The following is a 19,033-nucleotide window of genomic DNA, read 5'->3' as shown; positions in this document are numbered from 1 at the left end:
TTTCACGCAGCTCACAGTCAAATGAGCCATTCAGCTTTATTTTAGTAAAGTGACTGATCCTGCACCTCTCAGCAAACCAGAAGAACATACAAAATACTCTCTACAGGAACAAGAACATTTTATTTTAATCTTAACCTTAAATAACAAAATTGTCATCTTAACAATAACACCACTTGCTACACTTAAAAACAGAAGACAAATTTAAGCAATGTCCATGTTTTTTTAATGGTGGCAACTTGATACCAAACTTTAATCCAATAGTTGCAAAAAAAGAATCAATATTTAATAAACAAGCAGGTAATAACACCACACATGAAAAAACGGATTTTTACCCCTACAAAATCGTGACATGTAACAAACAGCTTTAATTTAAATATTTAAAAAAAAAGAAAAGAAAAAAAGAGAGAGATTTAACCTGGTACTGTTTATAGTAGGGGTGTCAAAATAAGTGCGTTCGTTTTGAATTAATTTTAAAGTTCCTTCAACACCACTAATTTTAATGAATGACTTGAAAAGCCTGCACTCGGGGAATTCCACTCGCAATGCAGCAGACACATCCATGTAAAAATGTTGCCGTAATAAATGTAATAATAATGCATATATTTGTAGAAACTGGGGTCAAGTTGTATTTTACATTTATTTAAATGCGCAGTTAGTTCATATTAAAAAATTAGATAGCTCTTAATATGAAAAGAAAAAATGCACTCTGGGCTGTCACAAACGTCTTTAATTTTATTCATGAGTTAACTATTGAAGTCTTGTGATCAATTACGATACATTTTTTTAATTGTCTGACACCCCTAGTTTAAACAAAACAGGTAACGACACCAGCAGAAGTAAACGAATATTTACAAGGTTCACAATTGTTTTTTTTTGTGTTTTTTTTACAAAATTGTTACCTAGAAAATACTACTTTGGATTAAAAAATGTTTGAACTTGGAACTGCTAAAAGTCAAATTTTGACAAAAGTGCTCTCGGAGTGAAATGCATTTGAACGTAACAGCCTTTCTTTGGACCTGACAAGAAAGCAGGCAGTCAAGTGTTTCAAACAGGACAACGGGGCGCTCTAGGTGCTGTTGGCCTGCTCGTGCTGGAAGAGCGCGGCAGAGAGGTGCGAGCGTGAGCCCAGCCCCTCCAGGTTGCTGAGCACGCACCTGTGGTAGATGTCCTCGCTGAAGCGAGGGTTGCACTGCCGAGGCGCGTACTTCTGGACCAGCGCCGGCTCCACGGCCCGGAAGACGTGCAGGCCCGAGTAGCGCACGAAGACGTCGTACACGTCCATGCTCTCCAGCAGCTCCTCGTTGTCCAGCGCGTCGGCCGCCATCTTGGCGCGCGTGCTCATGTAGTCGGCGTTGTAGAAGCAGGCCTCGTCGAAGACGCGCCGGTCAAAGTGTCCGTCCCGGAGCGGGTCGGCCGAGGCGGCGGCCGAGGGTCGCGGCGCCACGGCCGGGCTGAACTCCTGGAAGTGCACCGGGAAGAAGACCTGCCAGCTGCTGATGGCGTTCATGCGGCAGCGGTTGAGGAAGTCGCCGTTGACCTCGGTCCAAACGCTGGCCAGGAAGAAGAGCGTGTCCACCGGGTGCTTCTTGGAGATGACGTCCATCAGCTTGACCTGCGACGGCACCTCCGTCTTGACGCTGATCCACGGGATCTTCACGTCGCGGTAGCGCTTCTCGGCCTCGCCGATGGCCGCCTTGGCGCCGGCGAAGACGTCCTCGCGGCTGACGCGCTGCGCCTCGAAGGGATCGTACACGAAGAGCACGGTGAGCAGCGCGTTGTCGCGCGTGTCCAGCGCGTTGGCGGCGTACGTGTCCAGGAAGGCGGCCACCTGCCGGCGCTCCTGCGCCGTGACGGGCAGGATGAGCTGCACCCGCGTGGCCTCCGTCACGTACGGCATGGGGATGATCTCCACGGCGCTGAGCGGGCGCAGCAGCCGCACTCGCTTGGCGATGACGCGGCTGCGGCCCTTTTGCGTGTACGCCTCCAGCGCCAGGTCCAGCACGTACTCCATGCCGCGCGTGGGGTCGAAGCGCCGGTAGCCGTTGAGCAGCCGGCGCTTGAGGAAGCGCAGCCGCGGCTGGTAGCGCGCGTTGAGTCGCTCCAGCGCCGCCTCCAGCACGCCGGCCACGTCGGCGCGGTCGGCGCCGCGCAGCTCGCACTTGGGCGAGCCGTCGGCGCAGGCGTGGATGTGCTCCTCGGTGAAGTAGTCCCAGTTGAGCACCTCGAAGCGCGTGCGCGGCTTGAACGGCGCGTTGATGCCCACCGGCCAGGTGGTGCCCGCCGCGCCCTCCGGCGTCAGCTCGCTCAGGTTGCTGATCTGCGTCTGCGCGGACAAAACATTTGGCGGTCCTCAAAATTATTTTGTCCTCGCGTTGACTTGGATTACAATAATTTGTTGTTGTGCAACAGATCACAAAAGTCACGGTTCGGATCGGATCATTTTTCGGATCAGCAAAAAAACTAAAAATAATACTTTGTCTTCATTTATTTAAAAATCTATTCAAAATGTCTAATATAGCAATTTAGGATTTAAGAACACAACTTTAAGTGCAATAAGAGGCAGAAACATTTTAATTTTTACATGTGTAAAATAAATTGTGTTCGTCCAATCTGATGGCTAAATTTGACATTTTAAGTTGAATGTTTTTATCTTAAGTTTTTTTTTTTTTTTATGTTTTAAACTCAACGTGCAATTTAAGGCACATTCCCTTCCTTTAAACATGGAAAGTGAATTACAAAGTAGCCTTGGTCCAGAATATTCGACAAATAATTAAATTTAGCCAGGTACCAGCTAACTACAGCTAGCAGCCCACAGGCACCCGTCGGTAATGCTAACAGTTAGCTGCTAGCCACTTATGACGGCAACGTAATTAATTAGCGGTTCTCTTAGCGTCCTAAATTGATATGAATATGAGTTCCCCCCAACCTGCAGCTCCTGGATCTGCGCGTAGGTCCAGTCCAGCTCGATCTGGCTGAAGCGCTTGTGCAGTCGGTACATGAGGTTGGGCTCGGACACGGGATGCACGGTGAAGGCGTCCTTGAACTGAGCGCTGTCCTCGCGCTCCGGGTCGGCGTTCTTGCCCAGCTCGAAGTAGCGGTAGGTCATCTCCTGCCGGGACACCGGCAATAAGTTAAAACTTGCAGTTGCGCAACTCGTCTGCCTTTCTTGCGGACAAAATGATCAAGGATGGCACAAAACTGATTGAAGAAGCTGACAGTAAATGCAAACACTCATTTGTACAAAAATTAACTCACTCAATATTATAATATTAGCACAACTAAACCGCATCTGCCATCTAGTGGTGACTAGTGATATTACAACTGAAAACTACTATTTACAGTTTGGCACCATCAAATTTCCATTTTTTTCTTCTTTTCAATATTTTTTTCAGATTTGGGATTTTTTTATTTTCCATTTCCCTCCATTTTTTCATGGAAGACATACACTGAATATTTATCACTATATATATATATTTTTTTTTTTTAATCTTTGGGGGTTTGTAAAAAAAAAACATAAATAAATTCTTTTTTTTTTTAAGTGGCCACTCAGATTGTCAGTTGCCCATCCCTGATCTAAAGTTAACCCCCAAAAATGCCCAATAATAATTATATTTATTTTTTTGGTCATAACTCCATTATAATAACCTCAATCCATATTTAGTGCGTTACCTCTCGGAGATTAATTCAATAAGGAAAATTCAACTGTTTCTCGTGAAAAAAGGACACTTTTCTAAATATTTTGAATGTCCACCAGGGGCGGTTCTAGGATCAGACACTTAAAACTACTGGGTCAAAAATAACCCAATTTGAGTCAAAAATTGGACCAACCCAATAACTTGCATCAATTAGACCTAATTTTCTGGGTTGTTTGTACAGAACAAATTTTTTTGTACACAACATGGAAAACAACCCAAAAATGGACTAAAAACACCCATTGTGTATCTCGCTATCATCCATCGCTAACAATAGCAAATCATCAAATCAAATCAAATCCGAGCGTCAACATAGCAAGAAGCTAGCTAACGGTCACCTGGTGGACCTCGATGCAGCTGAGTCCCAGGTAGTCGATAATGCAGCGGCCCAGCCACTCGTCGGGCCTGACGCTGAGAATGTCATTGCGGCAGGCGTCCAGGTGCGGCTGCAGGCGCGCCAGCAGGCTGCGCGACAACAGGTATCCGTAGCCGCCGTGGCAGTAGCGCGCTTTCTCCTCGCCGCCGATGAACTCCTCGGCACGGCCCATGTACAGGTCCTGCCCGGCGCTCAGGTGGCCCACCAGCCCGCTCAGCCGCTGCGCCTGCATGTACGTGTCGTCCTGGGCAAGCAGGAACCAGTCGTAGTCGGCGCCGTGCTGCCGGTGCAGGTGGCGAACCGTCTCGTACATCAGCCAAACGGGCCGGTCGTCGCCGTGCGCCACCACCGCCATGCCGTGCGGCGCCTTGGCGCTACGCAGGCCCGTGAAGAAGAAGGTGCGCGGGAAGTGGTGCGCCACCGTGCGGTTCACCGCCACCGCCAGCGTGTTGAGGGTGGCGCGGGACGTCAGCACGCCCACCAGCAGGCGCTCGCGGATGCCCAGCTCCGTGTGGATGTAGCGAGTTCTGCGGGAGGCCAGAAACTAGATTTAGTCCCACCCTCCATTTCAATTCATTCTTATTAATATCACGTTTTTGTGGAATATGAATAAAACAGCAAAATCCACACGTTATTCTCCAATCTCAGGGGGCGGCCATTTTGCCACATGCGAAAATGACAGTTGCTCATGGCTCAGGTAACCCAATCACAGCTCAGCATACGAACGTCACATGACCAGACTCTGAAAAGAGGTGAGCCTTGATTGGTCGCTACCTGAGCAACTGTGATGTCATTTTAAGTCGATAGCAAGTGGCACTGAGATGGAGAAAAAACGGGTTGATTTTTCTGTTTAATTCATATTCCAAAAACACAGTATTAATTAGAATGTTGCATTTAGACAAGTAGGGGCGCATATAACATATTGTAAATAAATAAAAATTTGGGAAGGGGGGGGGGGGCTTGACTTCCACTATAAGCGCGAGATGTCAGCGCTCCCAAATATGACGTCATCAATTGTTTGAGGCCAGGGCGCTGATGTCATGTGATGCCACCGTCCGGATGCTCGTGTCAAAAAGGACATGTCCCTACCTCAGGACTTTCTTGTGCTGCTGGTTAGGGTCCTTGTGATAGGGGACGATGCGTGGCTGGAAGTCGTCCTCGCCGGCCTCTCCTCCTCTCCCATCGTCCCTGGGATCCCTCTGAGCGTCGCCCCTGCCCAGGTAAAGCTTCCCCCCGTTGGCCAGCTCGTCCCCGCAGACGTCCTCCGCGTCCCCCTGCGTCCACGACACCATCAGCAGGCTCAGGCTGCAGCCCAGAGACAGCCCGAGGATCAGGGGTAAGGCGGGCCGGAACACGGCCAGGAAGGACGAAATCCGCATGTCGAGGCTTTTTCTTCTTTTTTTTTTTTTTTCGCTCAGTGGAGAAAATGTGTAGCCGCACCACGCAATCTAAATGAAGCGATATACAATGGAGCCAGTGAGCTCGAACACTCGCTCCATTTTGTCAAGTCAAGGTTCCACTTAAACCGTTTGCAACTTATTTCGCTCGGCAGGGGGGGGGGGGTGACAATTCGCACTTGAGATGATCAACACAGAAAAGCATTTGTGCAACTGTCGCCGTTTATAACGCGCATACTAGCGGTATAAAGGATAACCGCCTCACCTTATCTTAATTTGTCGTTACCTGCCTGCACTTAGCATTATCACGCCAGTCCATTGCGTCGGGAAATAGTTATACAAATAATAATATACATCAAATAACCAGTGTTTGTCGAATCAAGCGGCAATCGGCGGAAAAAGGTAACACGTCAACTAGACAGGCTACCACGCTAGCAGCATCGCTAGCTGTCCAATTAAATGTCTCCTTTTTTGTCTTCTTCTTCCAAACTAAATAAATATCCCATCCGAGGGCGTCGGTAAATGGCGCTAAGCCGGCTCATCCTTGTATCGTTCGTCCTTTTTCACTTCCTCCTTTTTAGCTGCCACGCTCAAGACTTCCAGCCACTTCCTCGGTGCTCCTCCTCATCTCTGACCGAGCATCGTCAGTCACTGGCCGGGTAGGTGAGCCACGGAACGTCGCTGTATAGAAGAATCATATACCCAAACTACACCGTATGGATATAATTTATAAATATCACGATCCTATAATATAATCATACGGCCGTATAATTTATTAGTATCTCCTCGTATTTAATAATAATAAAAAAAAATCTTTAATCATTGTACTGCAGTCCCGCAAGAAAGGGGCGTAGACGTTTAGTAGTCCCCGCCTTTTTGACCATATTTAGTGTGTCTGGCGGTCGGGTTGCGGCTTCTTCCAGCCGGCAAAGTGGACACGCGAAGTCGGTGTGCTCTTCAACCAACTAATCGTAAATAAGGTAAGAAAACACACCCGGCAGGCGCTTCACAACAGCTGCCTACACGACTAATGTAAAGTTGTGTCCTTGGAGGCAAGCGAGGTGGTCGGAAGTCGGAAAACTGAGGCTAAGCACCGAAGTCGTTTTCTTTGGTGCCGGTTCACGGGCCTTGCGTCATCACGCTGCTACAGGCCTTTCTATGGCGGTTAGCTTTAGCTTAGCTTCTGGGCCAACAGTCGTAGCGTTAGGAGCGATTTCCTCACCAAAGTCCCGACATAACGGCATCAGCTCAGTTGCCACGAGCTAACCCGCTCGAGAAATTCCATTTTCTGGTGACGCCGGTCACCGTTAGTCGACTAATGCTAAGCTAACCCGGCTACATGGGCTAGCATTGAGAGAACAACGTGGGACATGAAGCCTACGTTTTTGTGTATGGTTTTTTTTTTTAACGAAAGCCTTCTGAAAATCGGCCTGTTCATTACCATTGCCAATTTAGACATGTTTTCACTTTTTTTTTGTGCCTTAAAGCCTCCAAATGACGATATGGTGACGTTTCCTTGACAACAGGGATGTGCGTGAAATTCCTAAAATGAACTGATTTACACGAGACCCGCATTATGTGATCGATTGTAGAAAAGACTATTGCAGTGATTTTTTAGCGTAATTTACCTGAGACTAGTGTTTAGAAGGTGATGACTCTTAATGCAAAGACAATAGGGGTCAAAATTTGAATTTGATGTTTGATATTTGATGTGTTGTTTTGGCAGAGCAGCCCACAGCAAATCAGAACAGCCATGCCTTCAGATTTAGCCAAAAAGAAGGCGGCGAAGAAAAAGGAGGCCGCAAAGGCCCGGCAGCGCACCAAGAAGCCCGACGAGATCAACGGCGAGGGCGACCAAGTGGAGAGTCAGCCCAACGGAGCCGTCTATAACGGTAAGAAATTGTACAGCCGGCATTTGCGGACTGTTGAAACATCCTGACGGTTTGTCACGCAGGCGTGGAAAGTTTGACCAAGGAGCTGGATGAGTTTGAGCTGGCCAAGACCGAGGCACGCGCCGTCACGGGCGTGCTGGCCTCACACCCGAACAGCACAGACGTGCACATCAGCAGTCTGTCGCTCACCTTTCACGGCCAAGAGCTGCTGGTGGACACCAGCCTGGAGCTCAACTCGGGCCGGCGCTACGGCCTCATCGGCCTCAATGGCACAGGTGAGTTTCTGCAAATCCGTCCAAAATCTTAAACATGAACATAATGTACTTTATTTTTTACAATTTTTTTTAGTTAGTTAATCGCCGTTTAAAAAATAAATACAAATGTTATTTGTTTTTATTTATTTATTTACATTTGTTAGTCAGTCCATCGCTTTTTGTGGGGGGGCGGGTCATTCACGGCACGTTTCGGTCGCTAAGGATTTACAAGACCCGGAGTTGGCAAATCCAGGTCCAGAAAGTTAAAAACCCTGCCAGAGTTTGGCTTTACCCCCAGATGCTAGCTAACTAGCTCACTAGCTAGCTCCCATGGTGCTCGTTTACCTGCTAAGGAGCTAGCTAGCAAACTAGCTAGCATCAGGGGCCTAAAGCCAAACTGTGGCAGGGTTTTTACTTTCCGGACCTGGATTTGCCACCTCTGACAAGACCACGCTAGTAAAATCCTGCGTCTGTTTCTTCATTTTGTCTTCCAGGGAAGTCCATGTTGCTGTCGGCCATCGGGCACCGCGAAGTCCCCATTCCGGAGCACATCGATATCTACCATTTGACCAGGGAGATGTCGCCCAGCGAGAAGACGGCGCTGCATTGCGTCATGGAAGTGGACGAGCAGAGGATCATGCTGGAGAAGGAGGCCGAGCGGCTGGCGCATGAAGACTGTACGTGGACGCCGCCGGTCATCCTCACAATTGAGTACATTTAAAAAATGGCTTTTGACTCCCGCGTCTTCCCTCAGCCGAGTGCGAGAAGCTGATGGAGCTGTACGAGCGTCTGGAGGAGCTGGACGCCGACAAGGCGGAGGTGCGAGCCTCGCGGATCCTCCACGGTTTGGGCTTCAGTGCCGCCATGCAGCAGAAGAAGATGAAGGACTTCAGTGGAGGTTGGAGGATGCGCGTCGCCCTCGCCAGGTAGCAACACATCCAGAATTGCCAAATCGTTTCTCATTACTGTTTATTGTTAATTTTGTATTGTTTTAACTATAAAACAAAACAATCCGTAAGTCTTAACTGTAAACAATCAAGTGCAAGTCTTCAAGGCGCGTCTCAATTCTGTGCGCGTGGCAGAGCCCTCTTCATCAAACCCTTCATGTTGCTGCTGGACGAGCCCACCAACCACTTGGACCTGGACGCGTGCGTGTGGTTGGAGGAGGAGCTCAAATCGTAAGTCGCGCGCCGACCCTTTTGGGAAGATGGCAGGCACTCGTGCTCGCACTGCGAAACTGATACTTAAACTTCTTGGCCGTCGTCAGATTCAGGCGCATCCTGGTGCTCATCTCGCACTCACAAGACTTCCTGAACGGCGTGTGCACCAACATCATCCACCTGCATCAGAGGAATCTCAAGTACTACACGGTAAGATGGGCAACAAAGACCATGAAAAAAAAAGTTGTGGTTCTCATGAAATATGAAGATGGATTTTTCAGGTCCTTGAATACTGAATGACAAATAGTTTTCTGTAAATCTTTGGAAACACAATAGAAATATTGCGTGACTAATTAGCATGTGTAGAACATGATTGACAAGGCATTTACAAGCAAAGAAAAGGACAAAAAAGTAGTTTCCCCAAAAAAAATTTGGTAAATGCTTTAGAAGACCTTAACTCTTTGACTGCCAGACGTTTTCAGAAAAGGGATGCCGCCAGTGCCAGCCGATTTAAGCATTTTGACTGATTTTCAAGGTCCACAGAAAATGTTCTGTTTGGACTATGGAAACACACGTACTACCAAATGAAAGATTGGACTTTCATCTTTCATCAGAAAAAAAGAGTTTGTTTCTACCTTATTCCGTTCTTTAGTAATCAACAATAGAAAATGGTTAGTTTGACCCAATTTCGCCTGTGTTGGACCAAAATACGGAGAAATCAAGCTTTTAGTGAAACGATATTATTTCATGCATTCTAGTGAATTTGACACTTCTTTTTGTCCATGAATGATGCCACAAACACCTAAATAGTGCTTTACTTCTATAAAACACTACCACCAAGAATGAAAAAGTGTTTTTTGATAGCAAAATACGTTTATTTACATTCAACAGTGTAACAATTTGACAACAATTTGGCAAACTATTTACAAATGTGTGCAACTGTGGTGCTATTTACAAATATGTGGATGTTTCAACGACAGTTTTTCTTTTTGTGAAGCACTCCCCTGCGTGCAAAGAGACGCAACAGCATTTGCACAACAGATTGCCTCTTCGCGTGCGCCACTTTCTTGCCGGCCGTTTTTTTCCGGGGAATAGCAAGTATATACTGCAGTGTGTGTCAAGTCTAATATCAGGATCATGCTACGGTTACGTTACGGTGGTGTTACGTCTCGCTTCCCCGTGTCCTTCAGTTGCTATACCGGGTGGTAGGAGATGTTCTGATCCATTTTATCCACTCCATTCATGGTGGCATCGTAGTCCAGAAACAGTGTCTTCTCCGTGATCAGACTGTACCCGCTCCTCCGATGAATATGCATTGGACTCGGGGTACTCTTCATTGTCCGATCGAATGTCCGCTTGTGCAGCTCCGCGTTTTCCGGCCTTAGCAGCGCTAGCCGCGCTAAGCCGGTGAGGCTTACTACGTGTTCATAACAGTCACGCCAAAGCTTCCAACTTTGGCGTAGAGCTCGGAGTCCTCCTCATCATCATCATCAATCTGCATTGGTCGATGCCAACTCTCCATCGCCCGATCGAATGTCCGATTGTGTAGAAGTACCCGGCCGGCTATTGTGCGCGTTTTCCGGCCTTAGCAGCGCTAGCCGCGCTTACCGGTGAGGCTTACTACGTGTTCATAACAGTCACGCCAAAGCTTCCAACTTTGGCGTAGAGCTCGTTGTCATCATCATCGTTGACATCAATGCGCTTTTTAGTATTGATTGATGCTTTCCGTCTTTGAAAAAAATGCTCAAGCGTGAGCTGCTTGCAACCGGTTGCTTGGGCAGCCATTGTGGGCTTATTCAGCCATGTCTCCTCAACACTCTAGCTCCGCCTCACGTCTTCTACTGACGCCCACGGTGGGCGGCCCATCCAACCTTGTGCAAAGAGAGTCATCGCTGCCCTCTAGGGGCCAAAACGAGTCTTTGACTAATCAGATCTGCCTGATACTTTCAGCACAGCTGCCCAAGGCTTTCCTGCACCCGTTTTTGAAAAAAAAAAAAAAAACATAGGGGACGTCTTTTAACGTCCTCGGCGCCCTTCCCTAGGTTTATGCTAAACGTTTTATAACGTTTATGGCAGTCAAAGAGTTAATCATACGTTTTTAACCTAGACTTGAAAGCATCCACACTTTGGGCTGACTTCACTTCTGTTGACAGCTTATTCCATTTGTGTGCAGCGTAGCTACTAAATGCCGCCTCACCATGTTTGCGTTGAACTCTGGCCTTCCACTAATTGACCCGAGCCTGCTGACCCCAGAACCCTACCAGCGCCATGAATTTTTCTTAAACCTAAACCATTCCGTGATTTCAAGACTTAACAGAATTTTCTAATCTATGCTACAGTTGACTGGGAGCCAGTGTCGAGCTTTTAGGACTGGCGTAATATTCTGATCCGTTTTGGTCAGAACCTCATCTGCAGCACTCTCCCTCCACTTGCAGACCTGCTATTTTTCTGATATATGTATTTTTTTAATTTTTGGTACGGTATAACTTTGTTCTGCTATAATATTGTGTTTGGCACTTTACATTTTTAGAGAAAACAGGAAGTGCCTTATTTTAAGATAAGCCTACTTTTTGCTGGAGATAAAGCGATGTGAAATCCGCTTCAATGCTATTTTGTACTCAGTTGGTGCACATATTATATTTATTCAAAGTGATAAAGTGTATCAAGATGTGTCTAGTTTGATTTAGAGACACAGAATACTGATAATGACCTCACTTACTAGTTTATTTTATGCTCGGCATTTTAATCATTTTCAGTAGCCTGACGGAAATGTGCAATTTTTTCTTTCTTGAAATTGGGAATGAGAGTTTATGGGAACAAAAAAAAAAAACTGAATGCCTAATATGTTATCTGTGGTGCTTTCAGGGTAACTACGACCAGTACGTGAAGACCAGAGAGGAGCTTGAGGAGAACCAGATGAAGCGCTTCAACTGGGAACAGGACCAGATTACACACATGAAGGTAAAAGTCCATTTTGTTTTCCGCTTTTTTGGCAAAGTTGCACTTGAATGAACCGAGTCCTACTTCCTCAGAACTACATCGCCCGGTTCGGCCACGGCTCCGCCAAGCTGGCCCGACAGGCGCAGAGCAAAGAGAAGACGCTGCAGAAGATGGTGGCCTCTGGCCTGACTGAAAAAGTTGTCAATGACAAGGTAGCACGAGTGACTCTGCTAAATGCTACATCACAGAATCACAGCCCAAGTACACCTCGGTTGTATTTCACTTTATTTTTTATTTTTTTTTTGTAATCTTTGTGCAGACGCTGTCATTTTATTTTCCTCCCTGTGGGAAGATCCCTCCTCCTGTTATCATGGTTCAGAACGTGAGCTTCAAGTACAGCGACGACACGGTGAGGAACGCACTTTGAACTCGCCGCCGCCACTTTGTCGTTCGGCCGCTCTCTCACGCTGTTCGTTCGCTGCTCGCCGCGCAGCCGCACATTTACAAGAATCTGGAGTTCGGTATCGACTTGGACACCCGCGTGGCGCTGGTGGGGCCCAACGGTGCCGGCAAGTCCACCCTGCTCAAGCTGCTCATGGGAGAGGTAAGGCCTTCCGCTCCAAAGGTCACAAAAGGTCACAAACACACAGGCGCTTATTTATTTACCAAAAGTATCATTGCTGACTTTTTAAAAATCAAACGGGGAAGTAAAAAAGGAATGCATTTATTTTGCTGGCCTTGTTTTTTTTTTTCCCCTCTGTTAAAAAAACTCAAATATTATTGTGAAAATCTATTTTGAATTATTGTGTTTTGTTGATGTTTAACACATGAACAACAACATAAGAGTTTTTTTTATTTAAGAAATTAAATAAAATCTGGTGGCTTCAAATTTTTCTTTTATTAACATTGTCGGATACAATTTGCATTGTGTTGCTATTTTAAAATGGTTTTATTATACATTAAGTGTGGTCACACTGAACGTGAACATCGCCTTTGCAAATCAAGGAACAATTTTATTTTATATTATACATTAAATGTGGTAACGTCTCCTTTGCAACAATAATTGTGGGAAGTAGATTTTTTGAATCCCTTTATTTATAAAAATAAATAAATAAGGTGTGCATTGTTTTTTATTTGAGCGGTTAGTGCTTTTACTAATCTAGAAACGAGAGCATTTGGGGGGGGAATTATAAATGCGTTTTTTTTTGTTTGCAGCTGCTTCCCACAGACGGCATGATCCGCAAACATTCTCACGTCAAGATCGGCAGGTATCACCAGGTAAGCGCAAGACGCTCGCACGGGGGGGCCGGCGGGGCTTTCTCGTCCTGCCAGCAGTGTGGTCAAATTTGTGTCTTTGCGGTTGTGGTTATTAGCACCTGACTGAGCAGCTGGAACTGGACCTGTCCCCCCTGGAGTACATGATGAAGTGCTTCACCGAGATCAAGGAAAAGGAGGAGATGCGGAAGATCATCGGCCGCTACGGGCTGACGGGAAAGCAGCAGGTGCGAATCGCGACAGTGGCGATTATGGCCAGCCGCCGCGCCGACTGATCGGAAATCTCCCCCTCAGGTGAGCCCCATCCGCAACCTGTCGGACGGGCAGAAGTGCCGCGTGTGCTTCGCCTGGCTGGCCTGGCAGAACCCGCACATGCTCTTCCTGGACGAGCCCACCAATCACTTGGACATCGAGACCATCGACGCGCTGGCCGAGGCCATCAACGAGTTTGACGGCGGCGTCATGCTCGTCAGCCACGACTTCAGGCTTATCCAGCAGGTGCGTGTGACGGGCCTCCCGCCCTCCAGATGGCGCTGGTGCACATCTGCAGCGCTTCAAATGCCTTTTCAAGAGCATGTTAGTTATACCGAAAACAAAAGGCTTATCCAGCAGGTGCGTGTGACGGGCCTCCCGCCCTCCAGATGGCGCTGGTGCACATCTGCAGCGCTTCAAATGCCTTTTCAAGAGCATGTTAGTTATACCGAAAACAAAATGCATTACAATTTTGCTGTATTTGTGAATTGTACTTGCATTTTTAAAATGTATTTAATGATAGAATTAGAATATATATTTTAAGAAAATAGACTAAAATTTAATTAAACAAGTGCATTTTTAAATTGTACTTGTATTAGCTTTGTGGAGTACATTATTTAATAATAAAAATAAAACAACTTTACCATCCCTTTATTGGAATAACAGAAAAAAACATTATTTCAATGGACAGTGCAGAAAATGTAAATCATTGTTATGAAATGTACACGTCATCTGTAATTGATCCTGCTACATTTACAAAACCGCTTCCATGTGGCCATTTTGTGACATTTCCCTTGAATATAGCTCCACCATTAAAAATACAACAGTTTTGTTGTTGTTTTTTTGTTTCGCTTTTGTCCCGTCTTGTCTTTTTGCCCATGCACTGCTCTTGTGGTTGCAGGTGGCCCAGGAAATCTGGGTGTGCGAGAAGCAGACCATCACCAAGTGGAAGCGGGACATCCTGGCCTACAAGGAGCACTTGAAATCCAAGATCGAAAAGCAGCAAGCGCATGACATTTAAACGTGAGCCGCCCGTTGCGTCGCCGGCTTTCGCGCGCCGTCGCCGCATTTCTTTCCATGCTCTTGACCATAGCCTCTTGTCCCGCCCCTTCTCCGCAGGCTGCACTCCCATTGGCCGAGTCACTCGCAGCGCTCCGCGTTGCGCTGTCGTCGTCGTGAGTTTTTAACTTTCTTCCGCCACCACCGAATGTTCCGTTCAGCGGCTTTCACGTCGCATTCAAAAGTTGACTATTTCTTTCATTGTAAACGCAGAAAGTCTACCTTATTTAACAGTGTAATGCAATAAAGGTTCATCTGAATAAACACAACATGGGAAAAAAAAAAACTGCATTCTGGACAGTGGCTTGTCTTTTTTTCTTTTTTCGGGATAAGTGCCATCAAGGTAAACGTGACAAATAGAAACAAAATGATGCTAGATTGTCAATTCGGAATTAGGAAAAATCCAAGTCAACCATTTCAGTTTGAAATTGCTCTCTTCACTCGAATTAAAAAGAGAAATCTAAAAAATGTTATCTACCCATTTTCTGCGTTTGACAGAAACCATTCCAGCTTTGAGCTATTCAAGTCAATCCAAACGCGTCAACCACACCTACGTCTCAGAAAAAGTCAGTGTACGTGACAAGTCGCGCAAGAATCCGGTGATATTTGTTTGCGAAATAATCCGGTGACATTTGTTTGCGAAAGAATCCGGTGGTGACATTTGATTGCGCATGTAGATAAAATAATTCTCTGAAAAGTTAAGATGAAGCGACTAAGGTTTATCTCCTCAGAGATGTGACAGCTGTTATCTTAGCATTAATCCAAGACTGGTTTTGGGTAGAGGTGATAAAAAGCATGCATGGCGCGCGCACACCTCACTTATTTTTCCATAAGTCGACTAATTAGATGCCTCGCCACAGGTAAGTTCAACAGCGTCGTTTTTAGCATCTAAATCTTGCTATCACGCTTACCTACTACTGCTATTTTACGACATGCTTGCGCACGAGCAGAACGCGTAAACGTTTTTCCCCACAACTGCTTTTCGCTCCGGACGTTTTCCTCCACAGTATGTGAGTGTGAATGCTTGCTTGTTTGTTTTGTATGGACAGCTGGCTGGCGACCGGTCTGCCACTGGCGCCAGTCCAGCTCACCTTGGTCTCGAAAATGGATCGATGGACAAAATGGAGTCCGATCAAATGTCAACATTGATTACGGAAATTATATCCGCCCTTTATATGTCAACGTTTTTTTAAGTTCAGCATTAAATGGGGCTTTGGAGTTGAATTCGTCCGGTTTCTCTTATCAAAATGTTCTCTCTCTTTATTGATTTGCATTAGTTCATTCTATATACACAGGCCGATTCGCCACCCTTTTTTTTAACTGCTTCCTTGATACATATCATAATTGTGTGTTGTTTGGGGGACATAAGTCATGAGCTGCTTTCTGTTTTGAGCTGCTTTCTGTTTCAGGCTGAAGAAGAGGAGCAAACGTCCTGGTGGGGCTGAGATGTCGACCATCACATCAACACCAAAAATGGAGGACAAAATCCGGCCGTCTTTGCGGGAGCGCCTGAAGTCAGAGAGACGACAGCGAAGAGTTGCACAGAAGGAATTTCCTTCAATGCCCGCTGTGACGGCGGTTATTTTGAACCAACGAGCCCACAATTCGGCCACCACCAAAATGGGTTCAGGCCAAATCAAAACAAAAAGAAAAAGTTCATTTTTCAGCTGGTTGTCAAAAGTGTTTAAAGCTCTGGTGTTGCGCGTCGTCAACTTCAGCTTTCGGCCCTCAGAAGCCAACAACCAGCCAGACGACGCGGTCTTGACTCTGCCTGGAATTCCTGCCACGACCTCAGGTGTCCTCACCGGGCCTCCTCCCACGACCATCACACACGTGGGGGTGCACCCGACCGAGCGGCAGCAGCCGTCCACCTACACCGTCCCGGCACATCCTCACATCCGCTACTCGGACCGGAGGGCATGGCCCGACTTTGAGCACTTCACGCCGGACATCACCTTGGGGGGACCCAAAGAAACGTACCACTTGCAATGTTTCCGGGCCGGCCGCTACCAGTGCACGGCCACGGGCCTGGTCTTCGATGTGGACGGGGTCGGGGACGTGCGTTACAGTGTGGTCACCTGGGACATGGACCTCCTGCAAAGCCACTGCAAGGAGCCCGCAGGTAGGGAAAGATACTTATTCCAGATCGTTCAAATCCATTTGACACTAAAAACAGTTGGGTTAAAAAAATAACCCAATTTGGGTAAAAAATTGACCCACCCACTACTTGGGTCATTTTGGCCCAACTTATTGGGTTGTTTTGCACAAAACAAACCCCCAAAAATGTTATTACAAAACAACAAAAATTAGGTTGTTAACCGTTTTACATAAAATAACCCCCCAAAAATGGGTCTGTTTGAAAAGAAAAAGATAACACCAACAATTTGAGAAACTTGGGTCAAATTGACCCAAGTGTAGTGCATCGGTCCATTTTTTGCCCAAATTGAGATTTTTTTTACCCAACTATTTTCCACTTTTTTTTTTTTGGACCCAACTTCTTGGCTTAAAGGACTAACCCAAAAAGTTGTGTTGGATCCTTTTTGACCCTTTTTGTGTGTGTGTGTGTGTGTGTGTGACCCAACTGACTTTAGAGTGTAGGTACACATGTAAATAAATATTCCACAAAATAATTCATTGTATGTCCTTGTGGGTTATTCATACAACCCAAAAAGTTCAGTCAAAGTGAATAACCCAAAACGATGCATCTTTGACCCAACTTGGATTCTTTTTGACACAACTGTTTTTAGAGTGAAAGTCCATGAATAACACAAAACAACCCAACAACGAAAATTGGGTTGGTTTGTGGATTATAAATGCTGACCCAACTTTAATAAGTAACCAATTTTTGTGGGTTATTTTGTGGGTTACTCATTGTGACCCAACCTTTGGGGTTAAGTGAATAACCCAAAACCTTGTCAGTCCAATTTTGACCCAACTGTTTTTAGAGTGGAAGGTCCACATACAACGTACAATCTTTGTCCTCACTAGTACAACAATTCAGAACCACTGCGATCAAGGTGCTTTGTAGGGTACGCTTAGTAAGGAACAGTTGTTCTACTAGTGAACTAATTTGACTTACTAGCGAGGACAAAGTGCATAGTAGTCTTCAAATAAAATGAAATTTGAAATGTTCCAACGGTTTTCTAAACGCAGGCCCGCTCTTCGACATCCAGTGCGAGCGTCTGACAGTGCGGCAACTTTACCTTCCGCACTGCGAGATCTTGTCGGCGGCCGAGGTGCGACACCACTTGTCTGTGGCCCACATGAGCGGCGCGGGCCTGGAGGTGATCACCCCCGAGGACACCACCAACACCCACGTCATCGTCAACATCTCGGGCTGCTCCGCTTTTGGGCTCATGAGAAGCGAGGAAGCGCCTCTCGGCCCCATCCGAGCTCTGGTGGAGATCTCCGTTAATCCCGGGGTGCCGTGCATCCAAGTGTTTTTACTCCCGGAGAACGTAGTGCAGGATCAGATGCGGCGCCAGAGGGCAAGAAACAACGGTAATGAGAGGTTCATCGACACCATCTCGGACTGCTTGCTGGTACCGCAGCAGCTGTACGCATTGACCAGCAGGACGAATTCGGAAACAATTTTCATTCAACCAGACCGGGCGACTTTTTACCGTATGTCTCACAACTACAATCCTTCGTTCCAAATATTTGATTATGGCAATTTGGACGCCATCCACCTGGCACTGAGGGAATTTAACGACATCAACGAGGTCTGGAGCGCTAGGGTTTCTTTGGTGAAAGCGGCGCAGCGGAAGTGTGGATCCCTTGTTGAAGATCTGAAAAATATTTGGTCCGAGTTCATCCGGCGGGTATCGATGCCGGTCTTAAAGATGCTGGTGGACCGCCTGTTTCAGGCCCGTGTTTTGGGCGATCCTGACAGAACGGCGTTGCAAAGCATAAGTATAAAAAGTGACATGGCGCGTCTCCTCCTCGAGACAGTCACGAACCAAGGTGAAGCCGCTTGTGAGATGATGGTTAGGTTTTTTCGTGAGGAGGACCCCTACAACGCAAATAATCTCTGCTTGGTGTGAACAAAGACATCGCAAGGCAGACCACCCGAAAGATGGCCGACATTAGCCCGTATCAATGACAAAAATGGCACTGTTGTACACCAAGGATGTTTTTAAGTGGGGGTTTTTTTCTGCGCAACAATGATTATTAACTAGATTATTATGATTTTACTAACAAGTATTTCATCTATAAGTACTGTACATCTTTACATGTGTTATGTTTAGGTTATTTAAAAAAAAATATTTTTTAAACTAAGGTGTTTAAAAAAAATTTACTTTAAATTATGAAAAATCTAACGTGCTTTTGTGTTGAAGTAAAAATATTAAATAAAACAATTTGTAGGTTTTTTTTTTTTTTTTAACAGCCAATTGAAAATTGAAAGAACTGATACACAGATTCTAAACGTGATGCTGGTGCTATTTGGGAAAAATAGCTACTAGAGTTGATGTTATAAGTTTTACTTCTTTCTGCCCACTTTAATTTCTTTTTTAAAAGAATGAAATAAATACATAAATGAGGGGCGTGTGTGTGTGTGTGTGTGTGTGTGTGTGAAAAAAATGACTGAGCACTGCAGTATCTGTTCATATGAACGTTGACGGATACAGTATGGACATGTCCTGTACACACGAACGCATCATTAAAACAGCCAATGAGTGTCTCCTGGGGGCGGGGTTAGATAAACTTGGCGACCCACATATAATATCGTTTGATGA

At 46.1% G+C, this 19,033-nt stretch overlaps 3 protein-coding genes across 4 annotated transcripts; 2 read left to right on the top strand and 1 right to left on the bottom strand.

The window, feature by feature from the left end:
• Positions 1–101: 101 nt before the first annotated feature.
• chpf2 (chondroitin polymerizing factor 2) lies at positions 102–6,173 on the bottom strand. Of its 2 annotated transcripts, XM_086065899.1 has the most exons (5): positions 5,731–6,173; positions 5,158–5,516; positions 4,031–4,595; positions 2,927–3,109; positions 102–2,323 (listed from the first exon to the last, which is right to left on the bottom strand). In XM_086065899.1, exons 2-5 carry the CDS (start codon positions 5,445–5,447, stop codon positions 1,067–1,069), a joined length of 2,295 nt encoding a protein of 764 aa, XP_085922025.1. In that variant the 5' UTR covers positions 5,448–5,516; positions 5,731–6,173; the 3' UTR covers positions 102–1,066. The 2 variants fall into 2 exon arrangements, with proteins under 2 accessions (XP_085922025.1, XP_085922024.1); XM_086065898.1 differs by having other exon boundaries at positions 5,158–6,172.
• Positions 6,174–7,196: 1,023 nt separating this feature from the next.
• On the top strand, positions 7,197–14,588 carry LOC147156040 (ATP-binding cassette sub-family F member 2). Its single transcript, XM_086065900.1, has 15 exons — positions 7,197–7,357; positions 7,420–7,632; positions 8,106–8,288; positions 8,366–8,537; positions 8,694–8,789; positions 8,879–8,981; positions 11,637–11,732; positions 11,804–11,923; positions 12,031–12,120; positions 12,205–12,315; positions 12,927–12,989; positions 13,085–13,213; positions 13,281–13,484; positions 14,140–14,261; positions 14,358–14,588. Exons 1-14 carry the CDS (start codon positions 7,219–7,221, stop codon positions 14,257–14,259), a joined length of 1,839 nt encoding a protein of 612 aa, XP_085922026.1. The 5' UTR covers positions 7,197–7,218; the 3' UTR covers positions 14,260–14,261; positions 14,358–14,588.
• Positions 14,589–15,144: 556 nt separating this feature from the next.
• On the top strand, positions 15,145–18,786 carry LOC147156039 (NACHT, LRR and PYD domains-containing protein 1b allele 3-like). The gene is made up of 3 exons (XM_086065901.1): positions 15,145–15,157; positions 15,707–16,419; positions 17,451–18,786. The coding sequence occupies exons 2-3, from the start codon at positions 15,744–15,746 to the stop codon at positions 18,338–18,340; spliced, it is 1,566 nt and encodes a 521-aa protein (XP_085922027.1). The 5' UTR covers positions 15,145–15,157; positions 15,707–15,743; the 3' UTR covers positions 18,341–18,786.
• The last annotated feature ends 247 nt before the right edge of the window (positions 18,787–19,033 follow it).

This window comes from Leptonotus elevatus, chromosome 21, assembly GCF_054856555.1.
Source record: "Leptonotus elevatus isolate MCC_2025b chromosome 21, RoL_Lele_1.0, whole genome shotgun sequence".
NCBI classification, from domain to species: Eukaryota; Metazoa; Chordata; class Actinopteri; order Syngnathiformes; family Syngnathidae; genus Leptonotus; species Leptonotus elevatus.
This window is presented reverse-complemented; position numbering and strand designations above follow the sequence as displayed.

Bases quoted from the DNA above. Each gene is read 5' to 3' on its own strand.
- chpf2 (XM_086065899.1), bottom strand. From the start codon at position 5,447: ATGCGGATTTCGTCCTTCCTGGCCGTGTTCCGGCCCGCCTTACCCCTG. The intron at 4,596-5,157 runs GTAGGGACATGT...GGCCTCCCGCAG, and splicing joins CAGCACAAGAAAGTCCTGAG to AACTCGCTACATCCACACGG. The intron at 2,324-2,926 runs GTTGGGGGGAAC...TTGTCCGCGCAG, and splicing joins CGCAGATCCAGGAGCTGCAG to ACGCAGATCAGCAACCTGAG.
- LOC147156040 (XM_086065900.1), top strand. From the start codon at position 7,219: ATGCCTTCAGATTTAGCCAAAAAGAAGGCGGCGAAGAAAAAGGAGGCC. The intron at 8,790-8,878 runs GTAAGTCGCGCG...GGCCGTCGTCAG, and splicing joins TTGGAGGAGGAGCTCAAATC to ATTCAGGCGCATCCTGGTGC. The intron at 12,990-13,084 runs GTAAGCGCAAGA...TGTGGTTATTAG, and splicing joins AGATCGGCAGGTATCACCAG to CACCTGACTGAGCAGCTGGA.
- LOC147156039 (XM_086065901.1), top strand. From the start codon at position 15,744: ATGTCGACCATCACATCAACACCAAAAATGGAGGACAAAATCCGGCCG. The intron at 16,420-17,450 runs GTAGGGAAAGAT...TTCTAAACGCAG, and splicing joins CCACTGCAAGGAGCCCGCAG to GCCCGCTCTTCGACATCCAG.